At 52.1% G+C, this 17,924-nt stretch overlaps 1 protein-coding gene across 2 annotated transcripts in view; it reads left to right on the plus strand.

Annotated features, from left to right (window-relative positions):
• P3H2 (prolyl 3-hydroxylase 2) overlaps positions 1-3,064 on the plus strand; it is a 75,052-nt gene extending 71,988 nt beyond the window's left edge. For both annotated transcript variants that reach the window (XR_005107306.1, XM_037407304.1), the window contains exon 15: positions 748-3,064. Coding sequence is in view for 1 of the 2 variants with exons in the window: in XM_037407304.1 (XP_037263201.1) it covers positions 748-840 (93 nt within the window). In the remaining variant the exon portion in view is untranslated. The remainder of the gene's footprint in view (positions 1-747) is intronic.
• Positions 3,065-17,924: the final 14,860 nt, after the last annotated feature.

Raw genomic sequence — 17,924 nt, forward strand, 5'->3', positions numbered from 1 at the left:
CATCCACAGCTCGGAGGCCGGAGCGATGTGCAGCAGCTGCTAGGTCCTCCTAGGTGGTTTGGTAGCCTGAAGTCCATGGGTCTGGGCGCCCGGATGCCTTGCAAGATCTGCGCTGTAGTGCCTTTTACCAGAGAACCTCCAGATTCTGTTTTGAAAGCGTGCTGTGCCAGCCCCTGTCTCCCTTTGATAGCAAACCTGGTCTATTAGAATAAAAGATAAAAGACCAAGCACAACTAGGTGCAGGGAGAGAGAAAAACCCTCATGCCTTTGCCTTGCGATACAGGTGCGTTGTGAGGTTTTTGGAAGAAGCTTCTTTTCAGACATGCACTTTACTGCCTCCCTGCTTTTTGGCACTAGCTGAAATTCTTCCATGCTTGGTGCATGGTAGGAGATCCGCCCTGCCCAGGGAGCTGGAAATCGACATCAATTGGACGGGACAGGAGGGGGGTGTGCTGTGGCTGTGGCTGCTAGCGAGCTGTGATAAGGGAATTGCAGTACCTCAGCTCTGCCCCAACTACTGCAGCCCCTGGAGGGAGGAGAGAACTGAGGTACAAAATGATTTAATTAATTCTGCCCAGCAAACCGCCACGTCAGGGCCCAGGCTGTCCCCTGTCCTCTGAGCTATACTGCTGGCCCTTGGATGAGCTGCTTGCTGTGAGCCCTCCCAGCAGGCTGAGCCACGCTGAATAAGCTGGGAGCAGGCACTGAAGCTCTGCCGTTACAGTTTCTTACCTTCCCCTTTTGCAGGAGCGAATCCAAGCAGATGAAGTGATCGCCATGCTGGACCAGGAGCATCTAGGACCCAGTGAAATGAATATCAACCCAAAGGATGAGCTATGAACTAGGCCAAAGACTTTTTCTATTATATATTTATTTAATATTGTTAATCTTATTAGAACCCTTCTATTTTTGTACAGAGATGCTGTATAAATTAACAGGTTAATATGGTTGTGGATTTCAGGAGTGCCTCTTCTGTGTTTAGCACAGCTCTTGCTGGGACCCCTTATCCTGTGCCAGCATCTCCTGCTGGGGCTGACTCCGCCACCAGCAGCATTCCCTGTTCTTCTCTAGCACTTCTCAGGACTCATTCCGGCTCACTATACCCCCTTGCAGGACCTTTTTTTTTTTCTTTCTTAACCAGAAATAGCTGCTTTTCTTTAGCTTCTGCTAGAGAAATGTCTCAGGTGTGCTAACAGCCCAGTCTTGCTGCCCCTGCTAAGTGCTAGGCTGAAGACCGGGGCAGTGCTGCCGTGGGGGAAATGAGCATGAGTCAGTTGTGGCTGGCCTTTCCATCTTGGCATCCTTCACCCTTTGAAATAATGCTTTTTAGGGAAAAAAGCGAAGGAAACCCCAAGCCCTAGCAAAATGCATGTCTCTGTGTAGCCATGCAAAGCTGGAGTCTGGGCATTAATTCTGAGTAGAGCTTCCAGAAATCACCTGCTGGGCAGGGGCACGAGCTGTGCACAGGCATGAAGGGGTTTGATTTGCAGCTGACGCTGGTGAAACAGGGTCTGTCACGCATGTTCAGTCCCTTCTCTGGCTAATATCCTGGGATGCACGAAATAAACTGTTTCACACTTGCACCCTTTGAGCTTCCAGCCCAGTGCTGCTGCTGGTAAATTCCAAAGTTAAAATATCATCACTTCCTGGTCCATGTTGGAAAAGAGCTGAAAGACTTAGGGAAGTTACAGTGTTACGGTGTTGGATGATCATGGTGCGGCTTTGTACTCGGGATGTCCTGGCTGTGTCCTCCAGTCTGGCAGTGCAGAAGCAGCAGATGTTCATGGTGTGGTGGCATCTATTTGCTCAGGGTATTTCTGACCCAGTTTGAGGGTGTTGCAGTGAAAGTACATGTCACATCACAAGAGATTTACTATGCCAGTAACTGCTGCTAAGCTAGTAAATCATCTCTGTCCCATCATTAAATCAAGTCCTGTGCATGGGATCAGAGCAGCCACTATCTCAGTCAGAACAAGCACTAAGTCACGGAATTGCCCATGCCCCAGACATAGGGACAGCTCTTATTTTGACCCAACAACTGCTCCTTGCTGCTAGAAAGAAGTTCCTAAAAGGCCAGTTGCAGCAATCTTCACTGTTGAATTTCTCTCTGGGAAGCACTGCAGGGATCTTGGCTGGAGTTTGCATCCCTGAGCATCTTTGCTCAGCACCCTGCAGCATTGGCACTTTCTCAGTCCTTTTCCGCTCCTCTGCCAGCTTTGGCATTCCCAGCACTTAAAATCTGCAATAGGGAATTGTCTTTTCTCTTTGTTCATGCAGCTTGTGCCTATCCAAACCTTCCAGGCTCTGAAGCACCTTCTTCCCATGCAGAGGCCATAGACAAGGATGGCCCTTCTGTAGAGACCTCCTCAAAAACTGGTCCTGGGCAAGATAGAGGGGAGCTCAACACATCTAGAAAACAAAATGCACAGACCGGGAAGCAGGCACCATTACCACCTAGAAAGTGATGGAAGAGTTATTTGCTGCACCTCCTCCAATGTCGAATCTGCAGGGGAGAAAGCTCTGCGTGTTTCTGAGCCACCAGAGTGGTGCGTTTCTTTGAGGTTGTCTATTTCCCTTCCTCATAGACCGCTGAAAAGATTTGTTGTGTTGTCTCCCCAAAGAACTTCCCACAGGTCTCTGCCTTCAGACACCCTTCCCTGCTTAAATGCTTCTTCTGTAAATGCTTAAACCCCCTTTTAAAAGCAGCTAGAGGAAAAGCTGGGGGAAAGAAGAGGAAGGCAGCTGGAGACCTGAAACACCAGTTATGCTGACCCCCTGCCTGCACCATGCTATTTCATCCAAGGCTTGACTCCTGTGTGCTGTACCTTCGGTGCAAGTTTGTGCTGCTATTCCCTGACAGCCATGTCTGCCTGAGCGCATCCTGCAGAGCTGCCCCCTCCAAGCAGCTCAGTGCAGCCCCTGCCCTCCCGGGGCTGCAGGGATCCCCCTGGCTGGTCCTCCTGGGGGGAGGCGAGGGGCTGGCACCAGTCATGGCTTGTTTGCTGCTGAGGTGGTTAGCCAGAGCTGTGTCTAAATCCAGGCGGAATAAACTAAACACAACATCTTGGCCTGTCTTTGTCTTTTTTAAGCCAAATATTAGAAGGGGAGACTGGGGGATACGCAGTTTGTCTCACGATGGTGCCTCTCCCTTTGGGGTTTCCTGCCCCAGGCCCTAGGGCACACACAGATGCCCCGTGCTGGATGAGTGTCAAGAGAACTGATGTGGACAGGACTAAGCAAACCTCTCTGTGCGCATTTGGCTGCCTGTCCATCTCCTTTGCTCTGTATCCAGCCGCCTAATAACTTACGTACCATTGGCAAGCTTCAGGCAATTTGGAGAGCAGGAGGAGGGTGTCACAGCCCCTGTGTGCTGCTGGGGTGTGCAGCAGTCTGGGGAGTGAAGCAGGGTGCTGGCTGGCTTCTGGTGAAGCAACCAGCTTTGGTAGAGGATGGTGGAGCAGCCTCAGAAGGATGCAGCATTTCAGGACTCGGTTGCAAACATGACACCTAAATCCCCAAGAAGGGGAAAGACTCTGGGCTGCCTGGGCCACGCTGCTCCCCATGCTGCTCTGCTTACTGAGACCTGCTTGCATTGAAGCCAGGAAACAGGAATGCAGTGAGTCAAAGGCACTTTTCCTGTTTGTTTGTTTTTCCAGCTCTCTGTTCTGGTAAAGTGTAGCTCAGAAGTGGATTTGTAGTTCTGCTGCAGCAGCAGTGGTGGTTGCCAAGTTTATTGGCACGCTGTAGCCTCGCAGGAGCAAGTTACAGAGTTCTTTGGTACATGCAGCAAAATACAACGTATGCTTTTGGGTCTCTCTTGTATTGAGTGGGATGGGCTGCTACCAGGGTGGCCTGGCCTCTGAGAAATGAATTTTAATTCTCAGATTTGATGTAGGGGCCTGGGTATCTGCCAGAGCTGTCAGGGTCACATCCAGACTGCCCGCAGGGCATCTGTATCTCTGGAAAAAGAAAGCTAACAACTATACTAAACATACAAATCCCTTGGTCAAATATGCCCGAGGGACAGCCTGGTGCACTGATATTTTTGCTTCCTGCTATGTTAGCTCACGTTGGTTATTCCTTCTTGCCCTGCCAGTGTGATAATTGCTGCTTCCCAAAGCCCTGACACTCAGCAGCTCCCCAAGGAGGCAGTGCCTGAAGTCACACCACTGAGAATAAAGCTGATGTGCATTTCAGTGCAAGCTTCATGGCTCCCAGGCCAGTGCTGAGCTCCTGTAGCCAAGGCTTGGCCACTGAGGGAGTCACAACCTACTTAGGCATTGGCCATTTGTTACACGCACCCCAGTTCTATCACCAGCAATAGCAGCAGTTTGGAGACAAAGATGCTTGAAACATGTCTTAGTTCCACGTTACCTCTGCTGTGCCCCTCCTAATACTAATAGTATATGTAGGGTGGAATTAGCAGGATTGATTTATGACAGTCAACAAGAAAAAAGCCTACTCATAAAGGAAATGTAATGGAATTCAAAAGTATTTAAAAGAACAACTGAAGTGGCTCTGTTTGTGTGTGTGCTTGGGTGCAGCCGTTGCTCTGAAAGCAAAGCCCTGCGTGGTGTTACTCAGTGCCAGGGGTTCTTTACTAGCAAGGAGCTTTGTTTTTGTTTTGACATTCAGGTGGGCCCCAGCCAAGTTCCGTCACCCCTTGCACCAAGCTGCTGCTAAGGACTGCAGGGGGTGGGCTGCTGGAAGAGCCTGGCCTGTGCCACAGCCATGCCTTCAGCAACAGGGAGTCAGTAACATTTCAGGACAATACAGACGGAACGGATACCTTCATTAGGGAGAAGATGAACCATTGCATTTTGCAGTCGAGGTGGCAGTGGAGCGTGCAGAGCTGGTGGCAGCGAGGGCACCAAGGCATGGGCAGCAGTGGCTGGCAGGGGTCACAGTAGGTCTCAGCAAGGCACTTGACACCTGGTACAGAGGGTAGGAGCACATAAAACACCTTGTACATGTAAAGAACCACCCACAGGGACCAGTAGAAAGTCTGAGGCTGATCCCCTTTGGGCTGTAAATCCCTTACTGCAAGCAGCTGCTTAAAGTTTCCCTTCAGCCAAAAGCTCACCCCTGAAACCTCACTTGAAAATATGACTTGCAGGTACTTACAGATTCCTGAACCCATAGTCAAAGAACTTCAGGTATTTCAGCCTTATGTCCAGTGGCTATAGAGTCTAATAAGAGCTGGGCATGTCCATAGGCATTAGCCTGCAAGAGTTTTTGAAGTGTTAATTTTAAGCAACTGAACCTCACCAGTATTGCTGTGGAGGCTTAGGGCCACGTGGACAAGTCTGTCTCCAGCAGCTCCGCTGGATGATGACTAATTTCCATTGATTCCAAGTTGGGGCATAATAAGCTTATAAAATATGGTGTATTTGGACCTTTTGTATGTCCCCTTTATTTCCCAGGATCTAGACTGACAGGCCAAAAATGCAGCAGCTTTGGCCACATTCGGAGACCCAATGACAAGCACTGCAAGCAGCCAGCCTGGCTGAAGACCCTCCTGCTGCCACTCCATCCCACCATGCAGCTGTGTCCCTCTTGCTGCCTCCCCACGCAGCTGCTTGGTCTCTGTCCTGGTGATGGACAATTTGGGTGGCACCATCCCCATCAATGGCTGCACATAAGGTTGGCTGGTCCCTGTGAAAGGGTCTCCCACCCTGGAGGCACTGCAGTTGTGGGTGGAAGCAGAGCCTGGGCTGGTCTGTTGGTTTTGCACTACAGCTGCTGGCTGCCTGCGAGCTGCAGCAACTTGGTCAGGGGAAAAATGCGAGTGGAGGAAGAAGATGGAACTTGCATTGAACACTGCTTATCCCGCTCGGTTAAACCTAGGCAAAGCCAACCTAAGCACTCACAGGCAGCCAAACATCTTCCCATGAAAAACTGTCATTAAAAAAAAAGGTTGTTTCCTCCTGTCCACACCCTTGCCCAGCCTGGGGGAAAAAAGAACAAAACAGCTGGCAGTGAGATAAAAATGGGCTAGTCCTGCTTTGGGGAAGAACTATATTAAAAAAGGAAAGAAGCATGTGTGTCTTTTGTTTCTGCAACTGCTCCTACACCCACACCCCACCAGAAGACTCACCTTTTCCTGCGGGAAATGTTGCTGCTTGTCTGTACCTCAGGGTATGACCCTGGCCAGGTCCCATGACATTGTGCTCTTCCCCAGGTGTGGATGGGCACATGCATGTGTGCGCTTCTCCTCTCACCACTCCATTTCCACAGCTGGTACCCAGGACTAGGACCAACACAGCACTGGCACCCTAGAACCAACAGAGTGCAGCTGTACGTGAGGCCAGATCCTGCACTGTTGTTCACCCCAGGCACAGCCCTGCCTTCTCTTAGGGCCTGGGGGGCCCACATGGACAGGTGTAATAGATGCCACTGAGAACAAGTTCCCCCACCCCCCTCATCCTCCTGGAGCACAGTGTGGTGTGCATGGGTCACCCATCTGTCCCCAGAGCACACTGTCTAGTAGATGCCATAGCCAGCCCAGCGTTACTTGTATCTTGTTTTAAACACATGATGAAAGCTGGCAGCAAGTTTGTTTCCTTCTCATTTAGCAAAACTTCGTTATGAAAAAAATAGTAATTGTAAATAATATGTCCCAATCCCGGCCACCATCCAACCCTGCCAGAAATAAGTCCAACACACTACAAGAACTTGAAAAAGCAAAACAAGCAACTTGAAAAGCTGCCTGGCCACCCTTACCTTGTTTCTGGGGCCAGATAGAGCACCAGTGAGCTTCAGGGGAGTGGGGTTCAGCTTTGGTCCAGCTGGGCAGCAGCGGGCAGCGTGTGAGGCTGCAGCAGAAGAGCGCGGGTGCAAGCAACCGCAGTGCGTGCCACGGCAGGAGCGGGCAATGGAAGGGCCCCGTAGGCAACTGGAGCCAGGCTGGCGAGTGGACACGCTTGGCAAAGGAGCAAGGCAGCTAATGATCATTTCCAGGGGTGGTTTGGATAACGAGAATGGCAGTTCTAGTAGGTATTTCCTGAGGTTGAGCAGGGCAGGGCAGGGGGAATTAATATGAGCTCAGTTTAGCTTCTACCCCTCCTTTATTTGTAATGAGATTAACAGCAGAGATGGTAGCGGCACCATCAGTCTGCTGCCGCGATGGGGAGAGCCGATAAGCAGCTCCCGTGCTGCCTCCCATGGGAGCCCAATGGCTCCGGCACACGGGGAAAAACACTGAAAAAACCACCCCTTTTATCATACATGGCTTTTCTGCAATGGCCTTAGGGTGGCTTTGCTCCCAAGGTCGGGGGAAACACGTTTCATTGGACTGGCCCAGGGGCTCCTGGCAGTGCCGGCAGTGCGGCTGACCCCCCAGCACAGCCCAGCATCACCATCCCCTGCTTGCAGTGCTGCTGCACCCGATGTCGGCTGGAAGCACCGGGCTAAAGGCTGGCCCCAGCTTTGTCAGTGAGAAATGAGGCCACCGCTTGCCACTAATGTCCTTTGGGCAGTTCCAGTGCAAGAAATGAAACAGACTGATTTGACTGCAACGAGGCAGAAGCTGGGAAGAAGTGTGAATGCCCTGCAAGGCACCTCCCAGCTGCTCATGGTACTTTAACCAGACCAGAGCAAAGGTGGAGAAGAAACTCTTTTATGATCCCGCTCATGGAGAGGAGAATGTGGACCCCCTGGCAAATTTTGCAAAGAACTCTGTCATACCTGTGCCACTTCCGAGTGTTCGTAGCTCTAGTAGGGGAGGTTTGGCTGGAAAACCACTGAAACAAAACCCCTGTATTTTAAAAGCCTCACGTTAGTCACAGCAACCAAACAGGCACTGGCCAAGTCTGCCCATCCAGGGCAGGGGCCCCAGCTGCTGCAGGGCACCGTGGCACCAGGTTCATGCCCGCAGGGCTCTCTGCAGCAGCTGGGCACAGCCAAGGTGATGCCCAAGCCTGACATCCCCTTCACCACGTTGTTAGTCACTGGCCACATCACCCCACACCACGATGCCCACGAAAACCATCTGTGGTGATGTGCATGAAGCCTGACTCATGGAGCCCCATCAACATGTGCCCATGGCCCAGGGGTAGCCAAGTGCCAGGAGCACTGAGGGGGGCTGCTCCCACCAACACAGGAAAAAACCAACCCACCAGCATCTTAAAACCAGTTTGCTGCCCCCAGGCGCCTGGGGGTTGTTTGTTCACTGCCTTTCATTTCAACACCTTGTGTGAGAGGCTGGGAGCTGGCATTCACTGCTCCTGCGGTGCCAGCTCCAAGATTGTTTTATTTGATTTGCCGACCAAATTGGGGTGGATGGGTGGAGGCTGAATTTTCCCCTTTATTTTTCTTTTCAAAAAACCCTTCTGGCCCTGGGTGAGGCAGAAGGAGCTAAGTAGTTTCATGTCTATCTTCTCTGTGACAGTTCCTGCCTACAGGGACTGGGCCATAGCCTGGCTCCTCCAAGCAGAGGAGCTGGGTGTGGGAGGACCGGCTTGCTGGCCGGGTGGGGAAAGCCCTCAGTCACCTCACACAGCAGTTTTTTATCCCCCCTCCACCTCCTCAAGCACACTAGAAAAAGCTCAACTGTAAGCCCATCCTTCCTTGCTCTGTCCAGCAGGTCAAAGGGAAAATGAAGCCTTTAAGGGCAGCCTGTGGCACCTTAAATCGATGGGGCAGGCTGTGAGCTCCTCAGCAGCAGTGGGGTGATTGCTGAAAATTCCCATCTTGTAGCCTGGCCTTATTTCGCACAGCTATGGGGAAGGGGTTTGTCACTGAAGGTCCTCAGGGAAAGCCCTGAGCCATGTGCGGTTGACACTGACATGCTCTGAGCAAACACTTCCAGAATAACCATCCCCACATCAAAGCGTGGCCCTGACAGCGACTCTTAGGGATGGGACAAAGTATCTATGGACTTTCTCCTGAGCCTGGCTGTGCCCTGTGCTTTCCCAGGTGACTCACCCGGCCCTCACAGCACCTCTGCAGCCCAGGAGGGTTTTTCCCCTCTTACTCACGCCTGTGAAGAGGGTGTTCACATGCACCTTTCAAAAGCTTAGCCATGAGCAACCGATTGCCATGCTTCCTGCAGCCAGCAAACTGCCAGGTGCTGCCACCAGGCTTTCCTGGCAACTTGGGCTTGCCCACCTCTCTGGAACCACCCGAGAGGTTGTGGGGAAAGTAAACATACCTGCACCAAACCCAGGCACCGCAGGTAGTGGAAAGCCTGACAGATGAGCATACACCCTGCCCCGTGCAGCTGGCACCACGCATGCTCCTCCCTGTTTGCTTGAGCATCTTCGTGGGAGCTGTGGCACTGACCCAGCAACTATGACCGGCACCTTGCCGGTGTCCTGAAAGCAGCCTGACCATGGGGTCTGCTTGGCCGAGAGCTGCCGGCACGCCTGCCCACCCCTTGGCTGCTGGGACCAGTCGTGCTGGCTGGATCCGGATTGCTAGCACTGCTGCTTTGAGGGAATCAGGCCAAATCTACAAATTGCATTTGCTCTGGGAGCATAACGAATCTTTAGCAGTTCCCCTTGAGGTGGAAGAGGCTACATCCTTTCTCCCCTTTCAGACTAATTACACTGAAACAAAAGGTGAGATACACCATACCAGGAATGTTACCAAGCCTGCGAGTCCTCCACCCATCAGGATTAAGTGGGAGCTCCGGATGGCAGGAATACAGATGCCGGCAGCTGCCCGCCCGCTCTTCTTGCTTAACTGCTGGCGCCACCAGACAAAAGATAACAAATATCGCTCCCGCTCTCATGATGGGCCTAGCAGCAAAAGAAAATTTCCAGGTCAGAAGCTCCTGCTGGGCAGCCCATGCTCCAGGCTGTGCAGAAGAGCTGCCACCCCTCAGCACCAATTTGCCCCAGCTGTGAACACTGTGTAGTACTGGCACACAGGGGACACCCAAGGACTGCACGCCTCAGGCACTGCCTTGGGTTAGCCCCTGCTGCCTTCAAACTGCACTTTCAGCACTTCCACTCTTCCCAAAGGATAAACAGCTGCTGATAATTCCTCCTAAATACCTCTGAGTTTTCAAGAAACCCAACAGGCCTCTGCTTTCCCCTCCCTCGGCAGCTCTGGAAGTCATTAGTTGCCATGCTGCCAGGCCATGGTAGTCAGAAGGCAACTCTGCCTTGCAGACACAGTGAGCATAAACAGGGATAAATTTCACTGGAGGGATCCTCTTGTTCTAACTTAGGAGGTGTAAGAGGCCAGAGTGCTGCCTGGAAACACAGGACAGCTCTGGGAGCATCACCCAGACCTTCTCCCTCCCTGTTATGCCTGGCCACCGGTCAGCATTGCTTTTCTCTCACTTGCAATGGGGATGCTCACAACCAGCTAAAGCAGCACGAATGGGAAGAAAATCAGACTTAGGAAATTTGTCTGTATTCGTATAGATGTCCATCTTGGGCACCCTTTTCTGCAGCCTCACTGGGTTTGATTTGGCTGACTCATATATTCCAGATGCCCTGGCCTAACCAGGCATGCAAGGGTTAACCAGCATGCTCCTTGGGCTCAGCATCACTTCAAATAGAGCAGAAGGAAGGCTCTTCTCATTCCTCTTGAAGATGCGAAAAACAGTCACGTGCTGAATTTTGTGTTCCATGTCTTCCCAGCCAGACTGTCTTGCTGGGCTTCACCTTTCATGCAGCGATGCAGGAACTCCGTGCTGCTTCCTGGTGGTGGGAGCACCACTACAAAAACAACAGAAAAAAACCCCAAGAATCACATTTCAGTGAGTTGCCTCTGCTCCTGAGACCTCCAGGCAGCAGCCAGCCACAGCCTGCGTGAGACACAGAGTGCCTTCGCCTTCACCTCCTCACCTGCCCATCTTCATCTAGCTGCTGGCATCCCTGGCAGGGTTTCCAGTCACGTCCAATTTCCTCACCTCCAAGGCAAGGCTGAAATAATCCAAGACAGCTGCTGCCCATGGACTGACTGTAACGTACTTGCCTTAATGGTTACTTGCTAATATTTTACCCTTGGGTGAAATGATAAGGTTCAGGGCCAGGTGGAACACGTTCAGCCATCTCTTCTTGGAGCAAGCTGAGTCACTGCTGTTAGCGTTGTGCAAATCGACCTTGTGTGTGGTTTTGGTGCATGTATTTTTACCGTGAGCCCTTAACCTTCAATGCACAGAACAAACCCGCCTGCTGATACCTCCTAAACACTGACATCCTTCTGTTGAAGTCACTAATTAAGCAGCAATAAAGGCTAGAATATAAACTATAATAGAAGTAACTGTCTTGCTACCCATCACACTTCAAGCTGGAAGAAAACTTTTTTTATAGGGAGGGCAAACCGAGATCTGCATCCTCCAGCTATCACTTTCAGCGGCAGGCACGCACCGTCACAGGCTGCTCCTCTAGAAAACAGGAGCCCTGCTCAGGACTTTCAAAGGATTTTGCTGGTTTGAGGCTCAGTCCAGAGCCTAAATGCCAGAAGGGAAGGGACGAGCTCACACGGGCTGATGCTCAGGGCTGGGTATTTTGGGTATTTGCTCAGCATGCAGGAGCTCTGCATTAGCCTTCAGAGGGCCAAATACTGGCCTGGGGGAAGGGTGCTGGACACGGCTCTGGGGCCCAGCTTTGTACACAGAGGCATTACAGCCCCTTCTAGGCACATCGTGCTGGAGGTGACCTGTTGCCTCCACCTCCGTGAAAATACTTGTGTTCACCTTCAGGTTGGTAACTCTCTCCAGGTTGAATGTGGGCTACTTGACCATGTCCTTGGAATAAGAAATTGATGCATTCATCTCACATTTCACCATGGCGCGTGGAGAATTTGATGCAATTGTGTAGCCACCCACACCTTTAATTAATCAGAGTTTTTCACACAGCACTGTGCAATATTTTGTTTCCTAACACCCCTGCTACAGAGTATTAGGATCTGTTGTAATATTTCTTACCCAATTCCAGCACCAAGGGCTACACAGCCAAGAAAAAGATGGATTGCATGTGTAGAAATCTTGAGCATTGTCTCCAGAGGCGATTTCCAAGGAATCAGAAGCTGAATCAATCAGACACTCACAGAGGGATTTTGGAAAACAAAACTAAACTAAAAAAGAACCAGCCAACAAACAAAAACAATCTCAGGAAGAAAACAGCAAGAAGTCAGCATGTTCACCGGGGTGCCATTTACGAAGCTCAGGAAAAACCGGAGGAAAATCAGAGGCTGTTCTAGAAAACTAGGAAACCTCTTGCCAGAATTCACTGTTCTAGAACAGAGCTGAAATTCCCTTCCTAGGGACCAAGGGGTCATCCCCACATCTTTCCCTCCAAAACTGCTCTTGCCCAGCTTCATGTTGCAGCTACTGATGGGGGAAAGCAAAGTGCAAGCAAAGACCGTAGATGGCCAGGTAGGGGAGCGCTTGGAAACGCTTCAGCTGAATGCTAAATACCTGAAAAGAAATGCCTGACAAACACTTGTCCACACCTGAGAGCCGAGCACCCAGTGAACACCTCTGTGTGCTAAGAGTGCTTTGGGCACTCTCCCCTCTGGGCTCCCTGGAGACCATGGTGACCACAGCCAGGAAAGCTGGGCTGGGACCTGGAGGCCAGGGCAGGGGTGAGCAACCAGGGCACCTCGCTGTCAAGCAGCCCGTGTGGGCAGAGCACAGCCCTGGAGCCCAAATCTCACGCGAGCACTGCCCATGGCTGCCAGCGTGGCCCACCCCTCCCCACCTGCCAGCCAAGGTGGGTGCCATCCTCTCCAGCTTCTGCTTGGGAGCCGCAAACTGCCTCCGTGGCACAGCCCTGAACTGCAGTGGGTACCTGCCTGGTGCTGGGGGCTGCTCTCATGTTTGGCCTCCCCTGGGGCAGAACCACATGTGGGCCAAACGAGCAGGGCGAGCTTTTAAAAGCATGCACCAGCAAACTGAGCTGGAGCCAGCTCATGGCATTGGAGCCAACAGCCCACGGGGAGCCCCAGGGGAGACCCCCCCCGCCGAATGCAGCGCCCAGCAGAGCTGCGCAGGTGCACAGCAGGGTGCTGGGTGCTGCAGGCGGGTCGGTCCTGGCAGGGTGCCGGGCTCCCCACCCAGACTGGCTGAGCTGGCTGCCCTCACGGCGTGGGAGCCCGGAGCCGGCCGCCGGTGCTCCAGCCAGGTGCTGCTGTGGGAGTTCCTGGCTGCGGTGTGTGCTCCCTGCAAAATACCTGGTGGTATTTTCTCAGCTGGAAGAAGAGATGCGTATCGCTTTGGCAGCGAGGGCTTTCACAGCCAAGGCTCTGTGTGTGTGTGGAGGGAAGGTGGAGCACCTCTCATGCCCTTGGGCAGGGCACGCACGGTGCTGGCAGCCCGCGGTGCTGCTGCACGCCGGCTGTGGCTGCAGGGTGTTGCTGCACAGGGTAACCGTGCAGGGCTCCTTGCCTCCAATGCACCTCCAACCAGCCTCCTGGGGCAGGGAGGTTCTGGCTCTGGGGACATCTCTGGGCAAAAGTTCACCAAGTGAAGGCACGGCTTCAGGCTTTTTGCACCCAAGAGCTGCTTGGGGTGAGAGCAGTTGTCTTTCCTGGTTTGGCAGGTGACGGGTTTTGTTCTTCTTCTGAATTCCTCATTTGCACTGGTGTTGGTTGTCATGGGCATGGCACAGGATTCCCTGGGTGCACAGAGAGCAGCAGCTTTCCCAAGAGGCAGCTACAGCACAAGTTGCTCTAAAACACCAATAGGTCACTTGCTTATTCACCTCATGCAAAACAAACAAGAGCCGCTTGCCGCAGCTCTTGCATGCGGGATGCGAGGGGAACGGCGTTGAAAAAGGCAGTTTTATAAAACTCACGCGCACGCTGCGGGCACGGGAGCCGTTTGCGGGGCTGAGGGGGACGCAGGCTCAGCAATCCAGGTGGCGCCCACCTGTGCAGGCGGAGGGCTGGCCGGCACCGTGAGCCTTCACCCGCAGCCCCCCGGTCTGCAGCGAGCCCGGACCCCCCGCGCCAGGCCCCGCTAGAGGGCAGCGGCTGCCCGGGCAGCGCCGCACGGCTCCGGCCGCGCCGCTCCGCTGCGCTGGGCCGGGGGCGCTGGGCCGGGGGCGCCGCTGCACCGCGGGGTTTGCTCTTCTTTCTGTTTTACCGCGACAGCAATACAAATCCCCTTGACAGAGGAACCATCGCGCGTGGAGAAGATAAACTCGGAAGCGCCTTGGCTTTAGTGCAGCCAGACCTCCCGTTGCCTCAACTTCTAATTCTATTTTTTTTTTTAATGCCAGCTTGCATTTGTACATTCTTTCTTCCTCCCTTTCCTTTCTTCTTTTTATGCTGCTGCTAGACACTCATTTTGAGAGTAATGGCCATTAAAACAGAAAAGGAAAAGCACCAGCTCTTCCCCAGATCTGCCGAATTTTTGTTTCCATTTTCCCCTTTTACTCTGCAGACCCTGCATGAGTTTCTTTGCTGCGCGCAGAGCTCTGCAGCTGGATTCACATGGCTGTGCCATGAGACTGTCTTTCACAGTGTGGCCACAAGCCTTAGGAACTCATCAAAGCTGATCGCATGGACAGGGCTGTCCTGCTTAATAGTAACAAACAAGCTTAGTCTTCCCTTGGCCTTGATGAAGGCAATAATGAGACCACATCTTCCAGGGCATGATTCAGAGTGGGAAGCTAATATGCTTTGAATGGCTCCCCAGGGACTTTCTTGCCACTGATGATGCAGAGAGCCTAATCTCCTACCCTAGGCAGTTGGGAGAGACAATGTAAGCATCTCCCTTGCATGCTGTAATGGTTGGTATCAGCCCAGCTGCCTGTGAGTAATTGCTGAGCATGCCAGAAGGCACCCACCTCCTGTTGGAGCACGTATCCCCATCGTCTAGAGAAGTGGCACAGCCAAAAAAGCCACCGGCTGCCATGCTCACATTATCACTGCATGCAAAGGCAGTGCACTGCAATGGCTGTGAGAAAAGCAGCTGAATGGTGCATGGAGACCCTCACTAAACACCCAATCTCAAAGCTATCGAGCTGAAATCCAGTTGCCCACAGGCCTGTGTCTGATGTTGCTGGGGGAGCAGAGCAAGGTGTGGTACTGCTATGACTGCAGCCACCAAGGCAGAAACATGCTGGGTATAAGCAACATCCTCAGGTGCAGTTGGGACCTTTCAGCCCTTGGCTTCAATGCTCAAGGCATAGTCACTGCATGCTGTCCCCAAAGATGCCCCTTGGTGCTTGCCCGTGCTCTGGGGCTGCAGCCTCCTTGTCCCACCCCAAATCCTCTGTCTCCTGCTCCCCCAATCCCACATAGCCTTGCCTTTACTCACCGGTGGTCCCAGGCATCTGGCTTGCTTCATGAAGGTAGGGCTGATGATTCCTAAGAACAAAACATATGACATTGTAGGAGTGTTTACAAGGAAGCCAAAGCATTTAACAAAACCATCTGATCCTCCCACCTCACCAAAAAAGGACTTTGACCAGTTTAAGCCAAGGGAGCACACGGTCACACTCACCCAGCAGCAGGGCATGGCTGCAATGAGTAGCCCTGCAACAGACAGGCAGATGGAGTGGGCTGCAGAGGGGCTCTGACTCCTCCCTGACTGAAAGGCACCTACCAATAGTAATACACATACAAAACTACAAACACCTGGTTCCACAGCACTGGTGTTAAGACCTTGTGCTGAAGGGTTGGTATATACAGCTGGGAGAGGCTGGGCATATATAGAAAAGGGATCAGTCTGTGGGGCCCAGATCAGGAGAGCAAAGCTGTAGCAAAGGGCAGCTGCCATATACCTCTGAGTAAAATTTTGGCTCCTTCATCTTAGGGAAGCAAGCTGGCAGAAAGTTACAGCCAGTCCTTGCCAACAGAGCATAAAGATTAGCTTCCTCCAAGTTTATTTGACCTCCATGGCCAGTGTATCCAAGAATCAACAATAAGGCTCCAAAACTCCAGCCTCCACCCTTTGCTATACGCCCAGGAAGACAATTCACTGCTGTCATGGGTTGCAGAGAGCCAGAACATCTCGGGACCCAGAAACCACCAGGCTGAGCCTGGCAGAGAGGTGAGGCTGTTTGCCAGACCTACCTGGTGAAGCCCACGCTCCACGTGTGGGTAGTGGCTGTGCACTGGTGCCCCACAGAGCAGACCACGCAGGGAGCTCTGCATGGCCTGGCATAGCTCCTCGCTAACCTTCACACAGCGGCTGATGTAAGCTACACATTTTATAGCTCAGTACATCAGGGTCAAACAGCCCTAGGTCCACTTGGTGCTAGGGCTGGGCTGCCCGCATGGTTTTCCCACTGAGAAACAACTTGCAAAGAGGCAGACGGGGAGGCCGGGTCCTGCAGTCCTCCCACCACAGTGCAGGCAGCCACTTTGCCATCAGGGAGGAAGGGGTTTCTGCTAAGCCATAAAGGACAGGAAGAACGTGATGAGCAGAACACCCTTCACAGGCTCCACTCGGATGTTTGCCAAGTTTTGTTGTGTCCGCATAAGTTTCATTCCAGGGAACTGCTAGGTTCAGCACACTTAAAACCAACAGCATGGAAGGGCATGCACGTCTTCAGAGGTCCACCCAGGCTTGCAAAGCCTGGAAGCTTGTGATGGATCCCTGCCCTGAAAACTTCATGCCTGCATATGAAGCATCCCAATATCCAAAGACAAAATTCCAATGGGTACGGGCGGAGGGCAAAAGGGAGCGTGCCAGTTTGGGATTCCTCAGCACTGAAACCCTTGCTGTAACATAAGCAATGAAGAAGTTCCCTGTGCCTGCAGTGGATCACAGCGGATAGCAACTGCAACCATCAGCAAACTTATTTCAAGCCTACCTACTTAATGGAAACTGAAATTCTATTTTACATGATCCAATTTGCTCGTCTAGAGGCAAAGAGTCCATAAGCTGAAAACAGCAAATTCTTGCAGCCATTGTAGTAGCATGTCTCTCTTTGAGGGCAACATGCTAGTTTTTAACACCACATTCAAGCAATCCCTGACTGCCAGAGTGCAACCAGGGGACTGATGCCTCTGGATATTGATATCCAGAGACAACTGCTTCTCTAATCCTTCAGCAAAAGGGAAGAGAAACAGCGACCAGAATCAAAGAAATCAGGCAGGCATTCCCTGCCCTAATGGCAAATGTGAAAGTTCACTTCTACAGAAAGTCATGGCCTTTTCTTCTTACGAGATCTTTGTGGGGTTTTTTTGGACACTCGCTCTTCCTGAGCATCCTCCCCCAAGCATAACCCAGGAAACCTGTAGGAGACAGGGACCCCACATAGAAGCAACTGATGAAGTTGGGCTATTAATGTGGTGGTCCATGGATAGACTGAAGCCCCCAGCTGATGGAAGCCACTCCGCCACTTTCGGAACAGCTACCCCACTGGCTCTGAGCTGCTCTTCTTTCAAATCCTTGGAAGAACTGAGATGCAAAAGAAAAGAAAAAAGGTTTTGGTAGGAGAGAGGGTGTATGAGGTGATGCAGAAAAATTTTGGTGCGAGTTAAATAAGAAGGACAACCCCCCCAAGCTCTGAGGTGAATGGCGGAGGTGGCCATGCAAGGCTATTTCACAAGTGTGGAGGTGGGAGAGGGCAGCACTGACCATGCACTTTGAGCAGGCAGATTCCCTCCCCCCAGCTAGTGCATATAGCAGTCACAGCCCCGTTGTGTTTGAGCAGGACACTGAACACGGGGCATGTCCCAGTGTCCTGCTCAGAGACAGAATAAAGAAGCCCGATGAAAGGCCAAAAAAAGAGCCATGCAAATGATGCAAAACCCAGAAGATCTCGCAGTTCAGCAAGAGGCTTACAGGAGCTAACCCATTTGATCTGGCAGAAAGAAGGCAGATGGGTGCATGATGGCACCTTATAACACATGGATGGCGTGGGGATGAGAAAACTGCACATGTGGGCAAAGGCGACACTAAGCCCCATCTGCTCAGAGGAGGAAGCAGTAGAAAAGACTCCTGCTCATTTCCAAGAAGGCGCACAGGCAAGAAAATTTGTTTGGGAATTCAGTGTCATTTTCAGTTT

The sequence above is a fragment of the Falco rusticolus genome, chromosome 13, assembly GCF_015220075.1.
Source record: "Falco rusticolus isolate bFalRus1 chromosome 13, bFalRus1.pri, whole genome shotgun sequence".
NCBI lineage: Eukaryota > Metazoa > Chordata > Aves > Falconiformes > Falconidae > Falco > Falco rusticolus.